Source organism: Plasmodium brasilianum, chromosome 5 (assembly GCF_023973825.1).
Source record: "Plasmodium brasilianum strain Bolivian I chromosome 5, whole genome shotgun sequence".
In the NCBI taxonomy this organism is placed as follows: domain Eukaryota; phylum Apicomplexa; class Aconoidasida; order Haemosporida; family Plasmodiidae; genus Plasmodium; species Plasmodium brasilianum.
Window position 1 is genome coordinate 540,990 of NC_090118.1, and position 19,128 is coordinate 560,117.

The 19,128-nt window shown below is 31.0% G+C and overlaps 3 protein-coding genes across 3 annotated transcripts; all 3 read left to right on the forward strand.

Moving 5' to 3' along the window:
* Nucleotides 1-2,736: 2,736 nt before the first annotated feature.
* MKS88_001385 (phosphatidylglycerophosphate synthase) lies at nt 2,737-4,716 on the forward strand (the record flags this gene model as incomplete). Its single annotated transcript, XM_067214305.1, has 1 exon — nt 2,737-4,716. One exon carries the CDS (start codon nt 2,737-2,739, stop codon nt 4,714-4,716), a length of 1,980 nt encoding a protein of 659 aa, XP_067074754.1.
* A 1,944-nt stretch (nt 4,717-6,660) lies between these two features.
* Nucleotides 6,661-8,719, forward strand: MKS88_001386 (RNA-binding protein; the record flags this gene model as incomplete). Its single annotated transcript, XM_067214306.1, has 4 exons — nt 6,661-7,486; nt 7,664-7,828; nt 8,092-8,173; nt 8,593-8,719. 4 exons carry the CDS (start codon nt 6,661-6,663, stop codon nt 8,717-8,719), a joined length of 1,200 nt encoding a protein of 399 aa, XP_067074755.1.
* A 1,946-nt stretch (nt 8,720-10,665) lies between these two features.
* Nucleotides 10,666-18,034, forward strand: MKS88_001387 (uncharacterized protein; the record flags this gene model as incomplete). Its single annotated transcript, XM_067214307.1, has 6 exons — nt 10,666-10,814; nt 11,170-11,202; nt 11,393-11,468; nt 11,925-12,953; nt 13,010-17,488; nt 17,804-18,034. 6 exons carry the CDS (start codon nt 10,666-10,668, stop codon nt 18,032-18,034), a joined length of 5,997 nt encoding a protein of 1,998 aa, XP_067074756.1.
* Between the last annotated feature and the right edge of the window lie 1,094 nt (nt 18,035-19,128).

Consider the following 19,128-nt stretch of genomic DNA (forward strand, 5'->3'; position numbering starts at 1 on the left):
TATAAAACACTGTAGACACCTGCACTGTTAATAATTTGCAAGGTACACAATAAAGTAGTAAGCAAATTTGTATATTTTTCCTCCCCAAATGCTCCCAACTCTGTTTTTTTCAACGAAAATGAATATTTTATTATTTATATTTTGGTACAAGTATGCAGGATAATAAAATAATAATGTCGTTAATTTGTTGCTTATAGTTTTAACAGTCTCTCTTAATTTTAAAAGGATTATAAAATTTTATTTTAAAACTGAAGTGTTATCACTGTATGGGAGAAGCACGTGCAGTTTTTGCCGCGCTTTCTCTTGAATGTACGCCCATATTTATATAAAAATGTACATAAAAGTATATATACAATTTGCAACTCCCCTTTTTTCAAACAGGTTAGCCGCCTTATCCGGACGAACGTGCAAATGCAAACGCCCTTGCGTTGTTGGCTGATGCGATAAACAATAAATATCATTTGGTTACGTCCAGTAGTTGCTACATATATATATATATATATATATATATATATTTGTGTATAATAGCACAATCTTTTTAACACGGTTCCCCTTGTCATCAATATATTTCCCCCTTCTACAGTTTGTATATACATTTATATATATAGATATAAACATGTACTCGCGGCATGAACGATGTTATTTTACCGATATGCCCCTTAAAAACCTTTTAAAATTCTCCTTAACATTTTAAAAAAAGGAAAAAAGCATTTTTACTGCTATGTAAGCGGTAAAATTGTGTAAGCGCATAAAATGAAATAACACAAAATTAAGAAAAATTAAGCATAATAATGAAATATTTAACTATCAAAAAATTAAAATAAAATGATTATCCCGTTACATAAAATTTCTGCAAAATATAAAACTTAACCAAATGGGTATACCTACTTCTCTACCAAAAACAGAGAAAAGAAAAACTTAAAATAAAAAGGAACTACTTATTATATATGAATATGAAAAGCAGCCTTAATTTAAAAAACAAAAAAAAAAGAAAAAAACAAAAAAAAAAAAGAACGAAAGAAAGAAAAATATAAGAAACTAAGTCAATATGTTTATATATACAGGTATGTAAGAATATATTATATATCTGATAAGTTTCCTTACGATAACTGTCATTTTAATGACTATATATTAGTGCTTACAAGTTTACATCCTGCGTTAAATTTTCACTTATTTTCACTTTTTAATTTGTTTTAGTCCAACGGCTCATATGTTAAATAAAAGATATATAAGCGCATTTTAAATAACCTAATACTATTTTACTTTAGTCCTACATTTTTGTTATGTCATACATAAGCCAAATATTATGAGCAGTCAACTTGTATTCATATATATATATATATATGTATATATATGTACCATATGATGAAGCGAACTTTCAAAATGAACTGTGCAAAGGATAAATACGTTATAAATATTTACACTATAATGCAATATAATGAAATGTTATATAGTTTTTCTATTTATTTATTTTTATTTTTATTATTACTGTAATTTGTACCTTAATTTTTATTATAACTGTAATTTGTACCTTAATTTTTATTATAACTGTAATTTGTACCTTAATTTTTATTATTATTATCTTTATTTTTAATATTTTTATTTTTAATATTATTATTATTTTTTATTTTTTTTTTTAACCTTTTTAAGCTAATATTTTCAGTAACCGGTATATGAAACTTCTCATTTTGAGCTAAAATATTATGCTATTAAAATGGTAAAAAAAAAAAAAAATGTATATGCATATATATATATATTCTACATACGTACATATATATATATGCATATATAAATGAGCATATTTTGCATTTCCATATGCGCGTATGCTACATTTACATATGCATATATTTTACGTACATATATGCATATAATTTACAATTTTATCTACATTTGCATTTATGATTAAGCACTTGTATATGTATATGCGCGAGTACGTGTTACCCCCATATTTGAATGCACACATATACTAGTTTAATCGAACTGTTTTCCTTTTTTCTCCTTTGTCGAAATTCACGTCATCTTGAATATAAGGTACATATTAGGGTCTTTATGTATAGGATGCATTTTTTTTTTTTTTTTTTCCAAAAGTACATCATTTGTGTACCTTATACATGTACATACATGTGCCCGAATATACATGTACACGTACATACAAGTGCATGTACATACATTTACACTTATATAGATATATGTACATTTATTTATTGCAAACTTTACCCTTTTTATAAATGTTATATGAAAAAAAATTACACGGATAATTTGTCTCAACGATTTCGTCATTATTGTTATTACTGTGTGGTTTAGTTATGCATATATGTTCATATTTGTTTATACATAGGTACATATGTTCACATGTTTGCATATGTGCAGGTACATATGTGTATACATATTTATATATCCACTTGTACATGTGTAAGTATATACGTGTTTGTATATGTGTATGGGCATGTATGTATGTATCTATTTGTTTATGCTTTTAAATTACATGTTAGTTCAGATTTTCCGCATAGCTCGTATTAGTAGGTACTCTACATAAATCATACGCCGAAAAATCGTACACCAAAAAAGGGTTTTATGGAAATCGTACGCTTTTGGCGTTTTGGCGAATGGATTATACATTTAGATTATGAGCATTTTTTATAAATGCACTGTTTTTGACTCGTCCTTGCAGCGTGCATATTCATCCTTTCCGTGTGCATGTTAGTGCCTACCGCTTAACGGTGGGAAAAAGGCAAGATGTCTCTTAAATTTTTAATAAATGAACCAAAAGTAAAGCTACTGTTTTCACCGAATGAGTTTTTTAACACATTAAATGATATGTTCAAAAATTCGAAGAAAAGAATTGTGATAAGTTGTTTATATATGGGAATAGGGGAGTTAGAGAAAGAATTAATAGAAAGTATTAAAAATAATAAAAATGTAAAAAATATAAAGATAGACATATTACTAGATAAGCAAAGAGGTACAAGACCGGAAGGGAAGTTCAAAGAAAGCTCAATAAGTGTTTTATCTGATTTATTTAATTATGTTAATAATATAAATATAAGTTTATTTCATAATCCTTTATTAGGTGCTATATTATATAATATATTACCTTATAGAGCTAATGAAGCTATGGGTGTTATGCATATGAAAGCATATATTGGTGATGATGTTATAATTCTCTCAGGAGCAAATTTAAGTGATAGTTATTTGCGAAATAGGCAAGATAGGTATCTTATAATTGAAAATAAGTTATTAGCTGATTCTGTTCATAAAATTATTAACACTGTTCAGAATATGTCATTTACTTTAAATGTAGATTTAACTATGCAGTGGGAAAGTGATTTGGTAAATCCTTTGGTAGAAGCTCATTTATTTCGTGAACAGTACTACAGAAGAATGCGATTCATACTTAGTGAAATTGAAAAAGATATATATTATTATAATATGCAACAACTAACAGGAAAATTGTATAACAGTAATATAAATGATTGTACAAATAACAATTGTAATTACAGAAATAGCAGTGGGAGTTATTGGGCTAAGGCAAAAAGTTTTGCAAATCCTGTAAAAGATACTATAGATTATGCCAACAATACGATAGACTGTAGTAACCAAAGGAGTATTTTAAATCATTTTAATAATAAGGAAAAAAAAGGGAAAATAAAAAGTGGAAAAATTAATAGCCTGTTCAGGAAATTAATTAAAGGGTCATTACGTAATAATGTAAAAAAAAATGACTGTGAAAAAGCGAAAGATATATCAACCTTTTTAAGGGATAAGGATGATTTTTTTCATCCATTATTTGAAAAAGGGAAAAGTATATTATCAATTGAACTAGCTGTGCAATGTGGCTTTTCAATACCTCCTATATTTGATGAAAGTAATATGCTGGAAAATTTATTAAAAAATATAAAAAAACATAATCAAGGATTGGTTATCTCATCTGGATATTTAAATTTTCCAAAAATTTTTTTAAAATTATTGAGAAATATATATGATAATTTAATTTCAAAAAAAGGGAAAATACATTTTATTACATCTGCACCGTGTGCTAATAGTTTCTTTAAATCTAAAGGGATATCTTATTATGTACCACTTGCTTATAGTATTATTGCTCATACATGTATTGAATTTATTACGAAAAACATTGTAAATGTTTTTAAAAATGTAAATAATGAAAATAATTATTTAGAAAAAAAATTATACTCATCCACAAATATTTATTTAGAATATAATAAACCGTCATGGACATATCATACTAAAGGAATGTGGTTAATTAATTATGCTCATAATCAGGAAAATAATACAAATTATGAATATTCAGAAAATTGGAATTTTTCAAAAATTATGACCAACTGCTCAAACAATTTGGAAAATTGCATGAACAAGTCAGAACATTTTCAAAATGAAGAAAATTTGTTTGCACATATTTTAGAAAAAGAAGAATTGGATAATGCCTATACTACCAGCGATTGTATAGGTCAAACTTCTTCCCATTTACCATGGGGAACAGTAATAGGAAGCTCTAACTACGGATATAGAGCAACATACAGAGATTTAGAAATGAGTTTTATAATAAAAACAAATGATGATAATTTAAAATATCAATTTCAGAAGGAATTAAATATTATATATGAGTTTTCCAAATTTGTGCATATGCACGAACTGAAGTTAAGGTACCCTAGGTGGCTCAGGTATCTGGTCAACTACGTTTTAAAGTGGCTTTTATGAAAGCAGTGCATGTCGTGCGTTTATGGTTGTATTGGTGTTTCTTTCGATTTGTTTCGTTTGAATGTGTACATGTATGTATACCACGAGCCAGTAAACGCATTAAGGATCAGGAGAACCATCGCTTGAAGTAGCGTTCCTTCTTTTCTCCTTTCTTTTTTTTTTTTTTTTTTTTTTGTCCATTTTTCAGCTGTTTGCAGTATATATATATGTATGTATATGTATGTATGTACACGTACACATTTTATACGTTTGCATAATTTTTCCTTTTCACCCAAATATTTTTTGAAGTGCTGTTTCTTTTTCTTTTTTTTTTTTTTTTTTTCGATTTATAAATATATTGTAAAAAAAAATCATATTAATCTTTTTTCCTAAAAACGTTTAACTTGTGCCTCATAAGCAAAACTAAACGAATTCAAAGGTGAAGCAAAGCTTTTTTTTTTTTTTTCTCGTTTTTTCATTTTACCGTTTATCCCTTTCTTTTGTGCTTCCTTTCTACACACATTTTTACCTCACTTTAAAAACTGCTTTTATAACATTACCACCATGTCCATGGGCTTCATTTAACTCGTTTAATTAGATGAAGGGAGATACAACACAAAAATAAAAGAAAAATATGAACATGTAATATAAAAGGCACAACTCATATATATTTAGAGGCGCGCCAATGCATAATTAAAAAGAGGCTATAAGTAATAATACTACAAAACATTTACTGTTTTATTTTTAACTTCGCATTAAGGGTGAGTCATGTACACGCAATGTAGATATAGTGCTCATGTTATGCACACATGTATGTAAATATGTACCCACGCTATCCCCCAATATGTGTGCTATAATTCCGACGGTATGTATTCTTTATTTCCCTCTACGAATTGGTGATACAATTTATTTTTTAAATAATATGAGTTGTCAGAAGATTTTAAAAGAACGCAGTCTAATAGGCAGTTTAATCGAAAGCACGTAAAATTGGCACTGATAAGAGGGAAAACAAAAAATGAAGTGAAATAAATAAAACTAATGTTTACTCATTCTTTTGAAATTACTCCGTTAGTTTTCTTTTTCTTTGTTCTTTTCTTTGTTTTTTTCTTCGTTTCTTCGTTTCTTCGTTTCTTCGTTTTTTCGTTTTTTCGTTTTTTTTTTTTTTTTTTCTGTTATAGGTGTACAACGAAATACTTCTCAGAAAATGCAAAAGTCAGCATTAACTCGAATTTCGTCCGCGGCAAATGCATAAAAGGATTCTTCGAATTATTTCAAAGTGTAAACATTATAGGGACGCGACGAGAGAAATGCACATGTACATATATGTATATGTATGCATGTTTATGTATACATGTACGTATGTTGGCGTTTGCCCCAGTATACATTTTACGTTGCCGTTAAACGTCATCCTTGGGCTTGGTGGATGTACAGTAGGACTTTTTCTTCAGTATCTGGGGAGATTGAAAAATATTAGTTCATAAAAAATAAAATAGGGAAGATCATAGAGAAGCTAGTTAGGATGCAAATGAGAAGAAAATTGATTCAAACGAAGCGCTAAAAATAATAAATGAAAAGGCAAAATCTGCGCAGGTTCTAAGCGCGTTAAGTATATGCTGCAATAGATGAGGAAGCTCAATAAGTACAACTCCGAAATTGACAGAAATGAGGTATTTGCCTTAATTTTTTTTCGAATATATTGCAATAATGCCTGTACGTACATATACTTAGGTATATATACATTTATGCTTCTTGTATGTACGTATGTATGTATGCATGTATGTATGCACGTATGCACGTATGCACGTCATTCGGGGGGAGAAAAAAGGATGAGAAGTATAAAATTGAAATACAGCAAATAAGAAGGCATAGCAGAGAGGTAAACAAAACATCTATATGAACATCCGTACGAGTATCTGTACTAATACCTGTGTAAACAACTACACGTGTGTGAGCTTTAACCACACTATGTTTGTTTTTGTATTTCTCCTATTTGTTCGTTTATATCCAAATGTAAATGCTTACAAAAGCCCCTTTTTCAAAAACAGCAATTATATCAGCAGCTATTTATTACTGCACAATGGAGTTAAGATGCCCTGTCAAATAAAGAGGAAATGTATACATAAAGGTTTATGTTTTTTAAGTAAGTCATTATTTCGGAGTAAAATAAGGGATTGTACCACACGTCTGTACGTGTTAAACAAAGGAGAAGAGGAGAATCTCTTTTTTTCAAGTGATAACTTAAACGAAAGGAATAAAGAAAGGGGAGTGAAGAAAGAGCAGGTGGGTAAAAGGATGGTGAAAGAACCGGACGTCAATAAATTGAGGAAAGAGTATGATTCGAATGGCTTGGACTACTTGGACGACACTGAGAAAAAACCAAATAGCCGGAGCAAATCTGAGCGTAATAATGACATAAAAGATACACTGAAAAAAACACGAAAATTCTGCAATTACTTAACAAGCAAATTAGGTAGACTAAATAAAAAGCTTAGGGAAATAAAAAAATTAGAAACCATCTTTTACGCAAATCCAAATATCCTAACGGAAAATCAACAAGTTAAATTAAGTAAAAAAAGACAAATAAAAAATGAAATAGTTTTAATTAACAGATACAGAAAAAAGTATATATCATACAAAAGAAATTTAATGAAAAACGTTGACGACCTTTCACCTTTTTTTTATTCAAAAAAAAAAAAACGCAAAAAGGAGTTATGTTCACCCCAAGAATTCCGAGAAATTCGTACGCAAAAAGAAACGATAAGATATAAAAATTCATGTGGTGCTCTAACCTGTTACGTGACAAGACATACCGCATAAATGAGTGAAAAAAAAAAAAAAAAAAAAAAAAACCTGTACATTTCATAATATTTCTGACCACGCAAGGTGGAAGCAACCCCATCTTTTTTTTTTTTTTTTTTTTTTGATTTTAATTTTTATTTTTTAATACCCTTCTTCACATCCGTTGCAGTAAAATCGGACAATCCCAAAGCAGCAGTGCAGAGAATAAAAAGTATAGACTTCGAAAAGGTACCCAAGAATGTAACTGATTACTTAGTATATAATAAGATTGGGAGTAAAGAAGAAATTAAAATTCTGTTTGGTCTTCGGGCTATAAAAGTGAATGGAAACACAAGTAAGAGCTGAGATAGGAGAAGCATGAACTCCGCAAATGCATACATATGTGTGAGTATGTCCATAGCATATGCATGTGTATATGTGTTTGTGCTTATGTGAATATCATATGCATGGGTGAGCGAATATGCACTCTGACGTGTAAACATGACTACCAGTTAGTACGTGTACATACGCAGCTACTCACTGCTTTGCAATTCCTTGTAACACTCACCATCTTTTCAAATAAATTACCACCCTGTTCCTCTTTCGAACAATGAACAGTCGATGACGAGAATTACGTACTAAATGTAATGGAGGATGAAGTGAAAGTTTTCAATGAAGTGATAAACATCCACGAGGATCAGTAAGATAAACATATAGAAATAAACAAATTTTTAAAAGATGCTTACGTGTGTATGTGAGTGTTTGCTAGAGATTGTGAGCAATTGTAGGCTATTGTTGATTAGTGTGAGTTATTGGGGGGGGAGTGCAACTATACTCGGTTGCAAGTTCCGATGCATAGGGAGAAACCACACACTACAGACATTATGTGCACATTCTAAGAAACGACTAATGAAACGAATACCCTTTTCTGTACATAGAAGGGATATTTTTTTTTTTTCATTTTTTGTTGTTGATAAGGAGCAAGTTCATACATACTTTGTTTCGTTTATATGCTTGAATACATTTTATTAAAGAAATAAAAATGGTATACATTCTTTTTTTTTCTTCTTTATTTTCGTATTTTATTTGTTTTTTTTTTTTTTTTTTCTTCCCCTTTAGCTATGTTATTCGAAAAAGATTTACAAGAGACCAAAAGCGAATTTTAAAAGAAAAAAAAAATGAAAGCATATCAGATGTCAAACGGGAAATTAAAGAGTTTGAAAAATTTTTCAATATCAAACAATGACATGCAAATAGTTGAAGGTGCATTCAAGCTATTTTGTTTTGTAGGAAAATATTACAACTGCTCCATGTACTTGTGTAAGTATATATATATATATATATATATATATATATGCTTACGTATGTACAAACACATATACGTGCATACATATGTACACACATACGTACAAATATACATATACACATACGTACAAATATACATATACACATACGTACAAATATACATACATACATACGTACACATATACACACACACATACGTACACATATACACACACACATACGTACACATATACACACACACATACGTACACATATACACACACACACACACGTACACCCTTACATATATATTCATTTGTTCATTTATATTCTTTTTTTTTTTACTAGTCTTAGGTATATTAAACGCCAAATTACTACACGGTCATATATTACCGTTCATTTGCGCAATTACATTTCTTACGCATTTTTAATCGTGCCCCCCGCCTCCCCTACTTTTGAAAAAGTATGATAATACGAATGGATAAACATTATACTTTTACATCTGTATGTAATTCGAAAAAAAATTATATATATCCAAAATAATGTTAAAGCATGTCGTAATATGAATATTTTTTTTTTTTTTTTTTTTTGACTAATGTATTCTGTTAAAATTTATTTATAATAGCATAATGTATATATATTTGTAAACAAACCTTTTTAGTTATCATGGGGATTTTATCATTTTTTAGTCATAAACAAATTGTAGTCATATAATAATACGAGGGTAAGGCATCTCCAGCCACTCGTACTTGGCCTTATACGTGAGTATGCACATATATATATATATATACACTTTCCAGTTACAGTATTTATACCAGTATAACATAACACTGTGCTATATATACAAGTTTATATTATTTTTTTTTTTCTTTTGGAAATACATGTTTATATCACACATTAAATATTTTTTTTTTTTCTTTCCTTTGTGTATTGTTTTATTTATGAAAAGTCGACCGTTTATTTATTATTAGCTTTGATTATTTTTTTTTTTTTTTTTTTTTTTTTCTGAGGATACATTCGGCTTCATCACTACATACTATTATTTGGGGAAAAAAAAAAATATACGTATATACGCATACATACAAATACATACATATGTATATATATATACGTACATATGTACAAATTCGTAATTCTTATACGTTTGTTCGTGTTGTACTTTATATGTATGTACTACGAACTACCCTTTGTATAATTTAAGTACGTATGTGATATACTTTTCTACCAGTACCGCGTATACATCCGCGCGGTGAAAAAAACAAAGCATATGACTATTATGTTAGTATGAGGCTTTATTTAATTTTCTTTTCATGTTACTTCTTTTTATTAATTTACTGTTTTGTCGTTTCACTGTTTTGTTGTTTCACTGTTTTGTCGTTTCACTGTTTTGTTGTTTTACTGTTTTGTTGTTTTACTGTTTTGTCGTTTCACTGTTTTGTCGTTTCACTGTTTTGTCGTTTCACTGTTTTGTCGTTTCACTGTTTTGTTGTTTCACTACTTTACTGTTTCACTGTTTTATCGTTTTATCGTTTTATTGTTTTATCGTTTTATTGTTTTATCGTTTTACTGTTTTATCGTTTTATCGTTTTATATCATTTTATAGTATTATTTAATTTTATCATTTCATAGTATCATTTAAATTTATCATTTCATAGTATCATTTAAATTTATCATTTCATAGTATCATTTAATTTTATCATTTCATAGTATCATTTAATTTTATCATTTCATAGTATCATTTAATTTTATCACTTCATAGTATTATTTCCTTTTAATGTTTTATTTATTTTTTTTTTTTTCGTTTTTACGGTTGACGTCATTACTCCAAACAAATTAATCATGTGAAAAATAATATATTTATTTAGTTAGGAATTTAAAAAAAAAAAAAAAAAAAAAAAAGAAGCAAAAATGAATAACATGGCGCATGATATCATAATGCAGACAAAGCCGTACAAGTTAGGGATTGAGGATATTCAAAATTTGGGGTCTTTATATTTTTTTGAAAATAACAAAAAGATTGAAAAGTATAATGAAGAAATAAATCTGCTGAAACAACAGTAATACTCCAAGATGAGATGCAAAAGTGTGTGTGTGGTTACACGTGCATACGGGCATACATACGTATGTGCTTTGTAAATGCTGTGTGCCATGTAGCTGCTTTATTTGTATATGTATATCTGTGCATAACTTGGAAATAACAAAGAACTCAAATTTTAGAATAATATATCGCTTACGTGCGCAAGGAAAAATAGAACAGCGGTGCATGTATATAGATATGTATACATATTGGAACTGTACGCTTTTATTTTTATTCGTCTTATTTTTATGAATTTCATTTTTATATACCTTATTTTTTTTAATTTTTTTTTTTTTTCACCCCGCCTTCTGTGTATCCCCACCCCGCATATGTAGACTGAACGACTTGAACGAAAAAATGGGAAAATGGTAATATAATGAAAATATATGAAAATATAGAAATTAGAAGGATGTGCATAATTTCTTTTATTTTACACTCTCTTATTTTGTGTTGCAACTGCTATGACGTTTTTATTTAACACCTTAATTTTTATTTTTATTTTCCTTTTTTCGTCTTCCTTTCCCCCCTTCCCTCCCAACCTTTTTTTGATTGTAACAGCGGATATATTCATAAAATTGTTGAGCCAGCCAAGTTCCCCGAGTACACATTTTGGTATTACGAGTTGAAGGAAATGGTACAACAATAAAAAGGGAAAATAAAATAAAATAATAAATAAAAATTAAACAAAATAAAATAATAAAAATTAAATAAAATAATAAATAAATAAATAAAAATTAAATAAAATAAAATAATAAATGAATAAAAATTAAATAAAATAAAATAATAAATGAATAAAAATTAAATAAAATAAAAAGGGAAAAGGTTGCACATGATGTAGATGCGCATATTTGCCTGTACACATTCATGTGTGTATCTTTCCAAGTGGTAATACGAGTAGCTAACCAGTTTTCCTGTCGTGATGTTCATATAAATGGACATACATATACATTTATACACATATATGCGCATATATACATATGTATATACAACTGCATGCAATGTGATGTACTGCTAACTGCTTGAACTTATGCCATTGTCATTTTTTTTTTTTTTTTTTTTTCCCATCCCCTTGTACCCATTGCACTACCAGAAGGAGTTCCAGGATTTAGTCATGTACGAAATAAAAAAGAAAAAAAAGCATTTTAAATTTTTAAGTTATAATTGTTTGAAATATTTAAGTAATAGAGAAAAAATGAAATTAAAAAAACAAGAAGAGGAACAAAAACGATTAAAAATACACTCAAAAAATATATCCTCATATATGGATCTATTTTGGAAAAAAATTGAAAAGCTTGTTTGGGAAGAGAAAAAAAGAGAATTACAAAAGACATTAAATAAAAAAAAAGAAATGAGGTTTAAGAAGTTTGTAAAAGGAGCTATTAAAAAAATTAAAAGTTCAAGAAATAATGCTCATGTGTTATTTGAAAATAGGTCCCAGAGTATCTGCTCAAATTCGAATAATAACAGTAGTGAACATATTAATCATTCCTGTACCGTGGGTAGTGAGCTTCAGAGTAGAAGGAACAGTATTGTAAGAAGTGGACGTAGTAGCATTGTGCGTAGTGGAAGGAGTAGTGTTGATCGAGGTCGACAGAGCAGCGTTGTGCGTGGTGGAGAGGACAACCTCGACCGTAATAACAACATGGAAGATAGTGATATAGATAAGGAGTTAAATGAGGAGGATCTAACAGATCAAGAAGAAGAGGACGTATTGTTAGATGAACAAATGGATTCTAGCGAAGAATCAGAGGAAAAGGAAAGGGAAATCAATCTGCTCGATGATGAAGCGAACATGCCTGTTGAAGAACTGCTCAAGCGCATCTACGGTTTTAAAAGCGGGGAGGAGTACATTAACTTGATGCAGCAGAAGGGTGCAGATGAGGAAGTGGAAGAAGTAGAAGAAGTGGAAGAAGTGGAAGAAGTGGAAGAAGCGGAAGAAGTGGAAGAAGTGGAAGAAGCGGAAGAAGTGGAAGAAGCGGAAGAAGTGGAAGAAGTGGAAGAAGTGGAAGAAGTGGAAGAAGCGGAAGAAGTGGAAGAAGTGGAAGAAGCGGAAGAAGTGGAAGAAGCGGAAGAAGTGGAAGAAGCGGAAGAAGTGGAAGATGCGGAAGATGCGGAAGAAGTGGAAGATGCGGAAGATGCGGAAGAAGTGGAAGATGCGGAAGAAGTGGAAATGAGGAAGTGGAAGAAGTGGAAGAAGTGGAAGAAGCGGAAGAAGTGGAAGAAGCGGAAGAAGTGGAAGAAGCGGAAGAAGTGGAAGAAGCGGAAGAAGTGGAAGAAGCGGAAGAAGTGGAAGATGCGGAAGATGCGGAAGAAGTGGAAGATGCGGAAGATGCGGAAGAAGTGGAAGATGCGGAAGAAGTGGAAGATGCGGAAGGTGCGGAAGATGCGGTGGATGGGGATGAAACGAACCGAGCTGCAGTCAACGGGGTACAGAGGACGCTTGGTTTGTGCGCAGTATCGAAGGAAACAAAATGGAATGAGAAGAAGAGGAAGTTCTCACCTGACAAGGATAACACGAGAAAATGCAAAATAATGAAGAGTAACTCGTTTAGCAAAAAGGATGAAGAGTTAGTGTGTAACATGGAAGAAAGGCACTTAACGAAAATACCACCATTTATAAAAGCAACATTACGTGACTACCAACATGCTGGTTTACACTGGTTATTGTATTTATATAAAAACAATATTAATGGAATATTGGCTGATGAGATGGGTTTAGGTAAAACGTTACAATGTATATCATTGTTAAGTTATCTTGCTTACTATTTGAACATATGGGGACCTCACTTAATAATTGTGCCAACGTCTATATTAATAAATTGGGAAATAGAACTAAAGAGATTTTCACCTTGCTTTAAAATATTATCGTATTATGGAAGTCAAACTGAAAGATTTAAAAAAAGAATTGGATGGTTTAATAGAGATTCATTTCATATATGTATATCCAGTTATTCTACAATTGTAAAAGATCATATAATCTTTAAGAGAAAGAATTGGAAATATATTATCCTAGATGAAGCACATAATATAAAAAATTTTAACACGAAAAGATGGAATATTATATTAAGTCTAAAAAGAGAAAATTGTTTATTAATAACTGGTACACCATTACAAAATAGTCTAGAAGAGTTATGGTCTCTCCTTCATTTTTTAATGCCAAATATATTTACATCCCACTTAGATTTCAAAGAATGGTTTTCGGATCCGTTAAATTTAGCCATTCAAAAAAGTAAAATTTATGATTCAAAATATTTAATTGATAGGTTACATACTGTTATTAGACCATATATACTTAGGAGATTGAAAAAAAATGTAGAAAAAGAAATGCCGAATAAATATGAACATATCATAAAATGTAAATTGACAAGAAGACAAAAAATTATTTATGATGAATTTATAAATAATAAAAATGTACAAAACACTTTGAATGAAGGGAATTATATTGGTCTCATGAATGTATTAATTCAATTAAGAAAAGTTTGTAATCATTGTGATTTATTTGCTAATAAACATATTCAAACTCCATACTATTATATGATTCCTATAACTTTTTATCTTCCTCGTTTTTGTATAATTTTTGACAAAAATTATTACTTAGATTACTACTTAATTTTATTCTTGCACAATGAATTTACTTCATTAGGTGGGACTACTGTTACATTGAAGCACCACCATGATAGAAGTGGAACAAACGTCAAAAATGATTACCAGTTGATTAGCGAAATAGATTCTCAGGAAGGTATCAGGGGGGATGTTCATATTGATTATGGGATCAACAGAAACAGTGGCATTGGGAACGGTGGTAACAGCAATAGGCCAATCCCTCAAAAGAACTTTCCTAACGGGAGGAATCCCTTCGTTCGCAGCAAGGTAGGGTATACCCCTCCAGAAGTAGAAGGAAGCACGTTAAAAAATAATATTTTCAATTCGTATGAAAAGAATGGTTATCATGTTTCTTCTTCATCTGTTCCCTCTGACGTAGGGATGCCTCATACTGGTGCGCAAAATGCACAGTGTAATTCAGTTCCACTGAGTAGCGGTACCCTGATAAATTTAGTTCGAGGAGGTACTCCTCCTATCCACAACAACATTGAGCAGGTGGAACACGCGTGGGTAGACTCATCAGTGGAAGTGTCGAAGAAGTCTCACTCATTTATCCACGCTAACAACACATGCAGTAGTCAAGTGAAAGAAGGAGATGGGGAAAACCAGCAACCTCCTTTTCAAAAAGATCAACAAAAAGGTTGTAACAGCAGTATAATTAACCACTCCATGGTGAAAAGCATGCATGAGAAGCACTCTCACACACGCAATTTTACCAGAATGGATGCAAGTGATACGGGTAAAAACAATATGAGCGGCGGACAGGAAAGTTTAGCTCCTCAGAACGAAGAAATCAAAAAGGAAAATCGTCTCAACGAGTACAGTACCGTGTATAGCAGCGTGTATAGGAACATGCATAGCGGCTTCAGTAACTCCAGTTGGGTAGGCAATTTGCGCAGAAATAATGAACCAAGTGCATATGATGTAAATATAGAGGATGTGCATAGCTATGTTAATAACCAAGTGTACAGAAGGAATAGACCCCGAAATCTGTTGAGTTACTCAGACGAATTTTTAAAAGAGTTAAATAACAATTATGATATATTGTCTATATATATAGATCCGAACAATAAGTACAAGAGTTATGACGAATATTTGTATAGCGTAGATTATGAACCAAGCAGCAGTGCAGCACTCTGTGAAAGCAATAATAACATGAACGTGAATAGCGGAAGAAACGTTAACATGAACAGCAGCGGTAACGTTAACATGATCAGCAGCGGTAACGTTAACATTAACAGCAGCGGTAACGTTAACATTAACAGCAGCGGTAACGTTAACATGATCAGCAGCGGTAACGTTAACATGAACAGTAGCGGTAACGTTAACATGAACAGCAGCGGAAACGTTAACATGAACAATAGCGGTTATACAAACACGTATAGCAGCGCCAATTTTAACATGCGCGGCAGTGCCAATATGAGTGGAAATTACAATTGTAGTTATAATAACAGTACTAGTCATAAACCGTACAGCAAAAACTGGTCTAACGAATTTGCTAGTTTTAGAAAAAGAAATTTCATATACCGATATGAGATGAAAATTTTAAATAGTGAAACGCAGTATAAAAACTTTTTTACTGATGAAACGAATCAGAGTTACCTAAATTCACTGGAGCATAACTTGTGGGTTAAGAAGCAAAGATATATGGAAGAAAAGAAGAGGGAATATGAAAATAGCAAAAAAGATGTATTTGTCAGTGAGTATAACTATGTCAAAAAAACTAGGGCCCCTTTGTTCGGAAAGAACCTTCTAATGATGATAAAAAGAGAATTTTCTAAAGATAAAAATATTGTTTACAACTGTAGTAATAATGTAATCATGGACGGTCTGTCCATTATGCGGGAAACGCGCGTACTAGACATACCAGAGGGTGGATTTGAACAGGGAGATGCAACTACTGGAAAGGGTCTCGTTGACTACGTGTGCAGTGATGGTACTACTGGTAGTGGTGGATGTGAGGGAAAGAGCCATCTTGTCTTGGAGGTGCTATTCCCGACTATGGAGTGCTTTTTAAAGGAACATGGACCGATAATTGATAGGTTCACTATAATAAACACCCCCGCAGTGATCTGTGAGAGCCACAAGATATGCATCAACAACAATTTGTTAAATAACAATAAAGAGTTAGATACAATCATTAGAAAAATAAAAATAGCCACAAGAGTATACCATGAAGCTTTTTTAAAACAGTCTATAATATTTCCATTAAATAAAGACATATCATTAGGAAGCGGTAAATTATTTGCTTTAGAAAAGTTACTATGTAAATGTAAAAGAGAAGGAAACAAGTGTTTACTGTTTACACAATTTATAAAAATGTTAGATATAATAGAAATATTTTTAAATCATTTAAATTATTCTTTTATACGACTTGATGGATCAACAAAAGTGGAACAACGTCAAAAGATTGTAACCAAGTTTAATAATGATAAATCAATTTTTATATTTATATCATCAACAAGAAGTGGTAGTATTGGTATAAACTTAATTGCTGCTAATGTTGTTATTTTTTATGATACTGATTGGAATCCATCTATTGATAAACAAGCCATGGATAGATGCCATCGTATTGGACAAACCAAAGATGTGCATGTGTTCAGGTTTGTTTGTGAATATACTGTTGAAGAAAATATATGGAAGAAGCAACTACAAAAAAGAAAACTGGACAATATATGTATTAATATGGGCAATTTTAATAATCAAACTATTACTACAAATGGAGTTAGTAATACAACTAGTATGAACATTAATATGAACACAATTGCAGATGATGATAAACAGAATAACAATATTTCAACAAATTCAGAAGCTAGTAAAGACTGGTTTTCAAATGTTGATACTATTAAACAAATTTTTATTAATAAACAAAATAATGATGAAGATGATGATATATACAAAGACAGACTCTTACATGAACATCTAGAGGATACTGAAAAAACAAATGTGCGTTTTGAAAAAACGTTGGAACATGTTGAGGATAAAGATGATATTCATGCTCTCCACGAAGTAAAGAAGGAAACTCAACACGTTATATCTCAGGACTTGCAGGTACATGTGGATATTTGGAAGTATGTGAGTGTAATTTGGTGGAAGTTTGAACATATGGAAAGTGTCTTCTACCCCGAGTTTTCCTCTCTCCTTTATGTGTTTTGTTAACATTACATTTGCATATCATTTACACTACATCTATATCGCGTTTGTTTGCCTATATGCCGTACTGTGCCTGCCTGTGCTTGCTCTTAAGGACAGTGAGGAGAGAACAAGTGGGCTACTGTGCCGCCTGTTTTCGCCCAAACGGAGTGAATAATATTATTAATTTGCGCATATGTATACTTGATCTTACATGCGTACACCTCTTCTTAGGAATTTGCCAACAAGAATAATTTCCAAGAAACGTATACCCTCACCTCCTACTGTTTCAACTTTTTAAATGATAACTTGACGGATAACTTGAAACAACAAATCGATGAAATGAAAATGAAAATAGAGATTGAGATGATGAATGCAGGAGAAGATGAAAATCCGTCCTTTGATGATTCTTCCAGCCAAAGTGAACAAGAGTCACAAATTCTTGAACAGACCACAAAATTATGAACAGGTCAGAAAATTATGCACAGGTCAGAAATTTAAGTACAAACCACAAAATTACGTGCAGGTCAGAAAATTATGCACAGGTCAGAAATTTAAGTACAAACCACAAAATTACGTGCAGGTCAGAAAATTATGCACAGGTCAGAAAGTTAAGTACAAACCACAAAATTACGTGCAGGTCAGAAAGTTACGAACAAACCACAAAGTTACGTACAAACCACAACATTACGTACAAACCACAACATTACGTACAAACCACAACATTACGTACAAACCACAACATTACGAACAGGATAGAAATATATTACAAATGTGACAAGTTGAACAGAAATAGGACATTACGGAGAAAATGTACATGGTAAGAACAGCCCACTACTCGGGCAGGGTTCTTTATTTGCCTTGACTTACTGCACATCAAGTACTTTGAGATTTTCCTTTATATATTTACGTTTGTATGTGTGTATGCATATGCGTATATTTCCCCCAACACCACTGGGATATTATTTGGAATATACGGAACGTGGGCTTATATAGGTATCTTTGCCTTCATATGTGTACACATGTTATGTGTATCTGTATGCTTTAATTTTTGTACGTTTATTGATATCTCCTCATTGTCAATTAACGACCATATGTATTTGTATTATTTCCTTTGATCTACACTACTATATATGTATGTGCATGCACATGTGCATGGGAAAAAGAAAAAAAAAAAAAGCCTTCCACTGTACGTCTATACTCCATCTACGTAACTGGTGTGTAACATCTGCACACCTGCTATATATATATATATATATATATATATATTTATTTATTTATGTGTGCTCTTCATGTATTTCTTAACAATTCTTTAAAATTAAAAAAAAAAAGAGAAAGTCGTGCAGGGAGATATATTTGTGCATACGTATTTCTTACTGTTTGTTTTTGCATTTGTATCATTATTTGTAAATGTGTATGCCGTAGGTATATGTTGGTGTGCATTTTTCTACCCATATATATTCATATATATGTCCTTATTATTTGCGCCCGTACACGCATAAACATATACCTGTACTATATATGCATATATATATATATATATATATATGTTACGACGC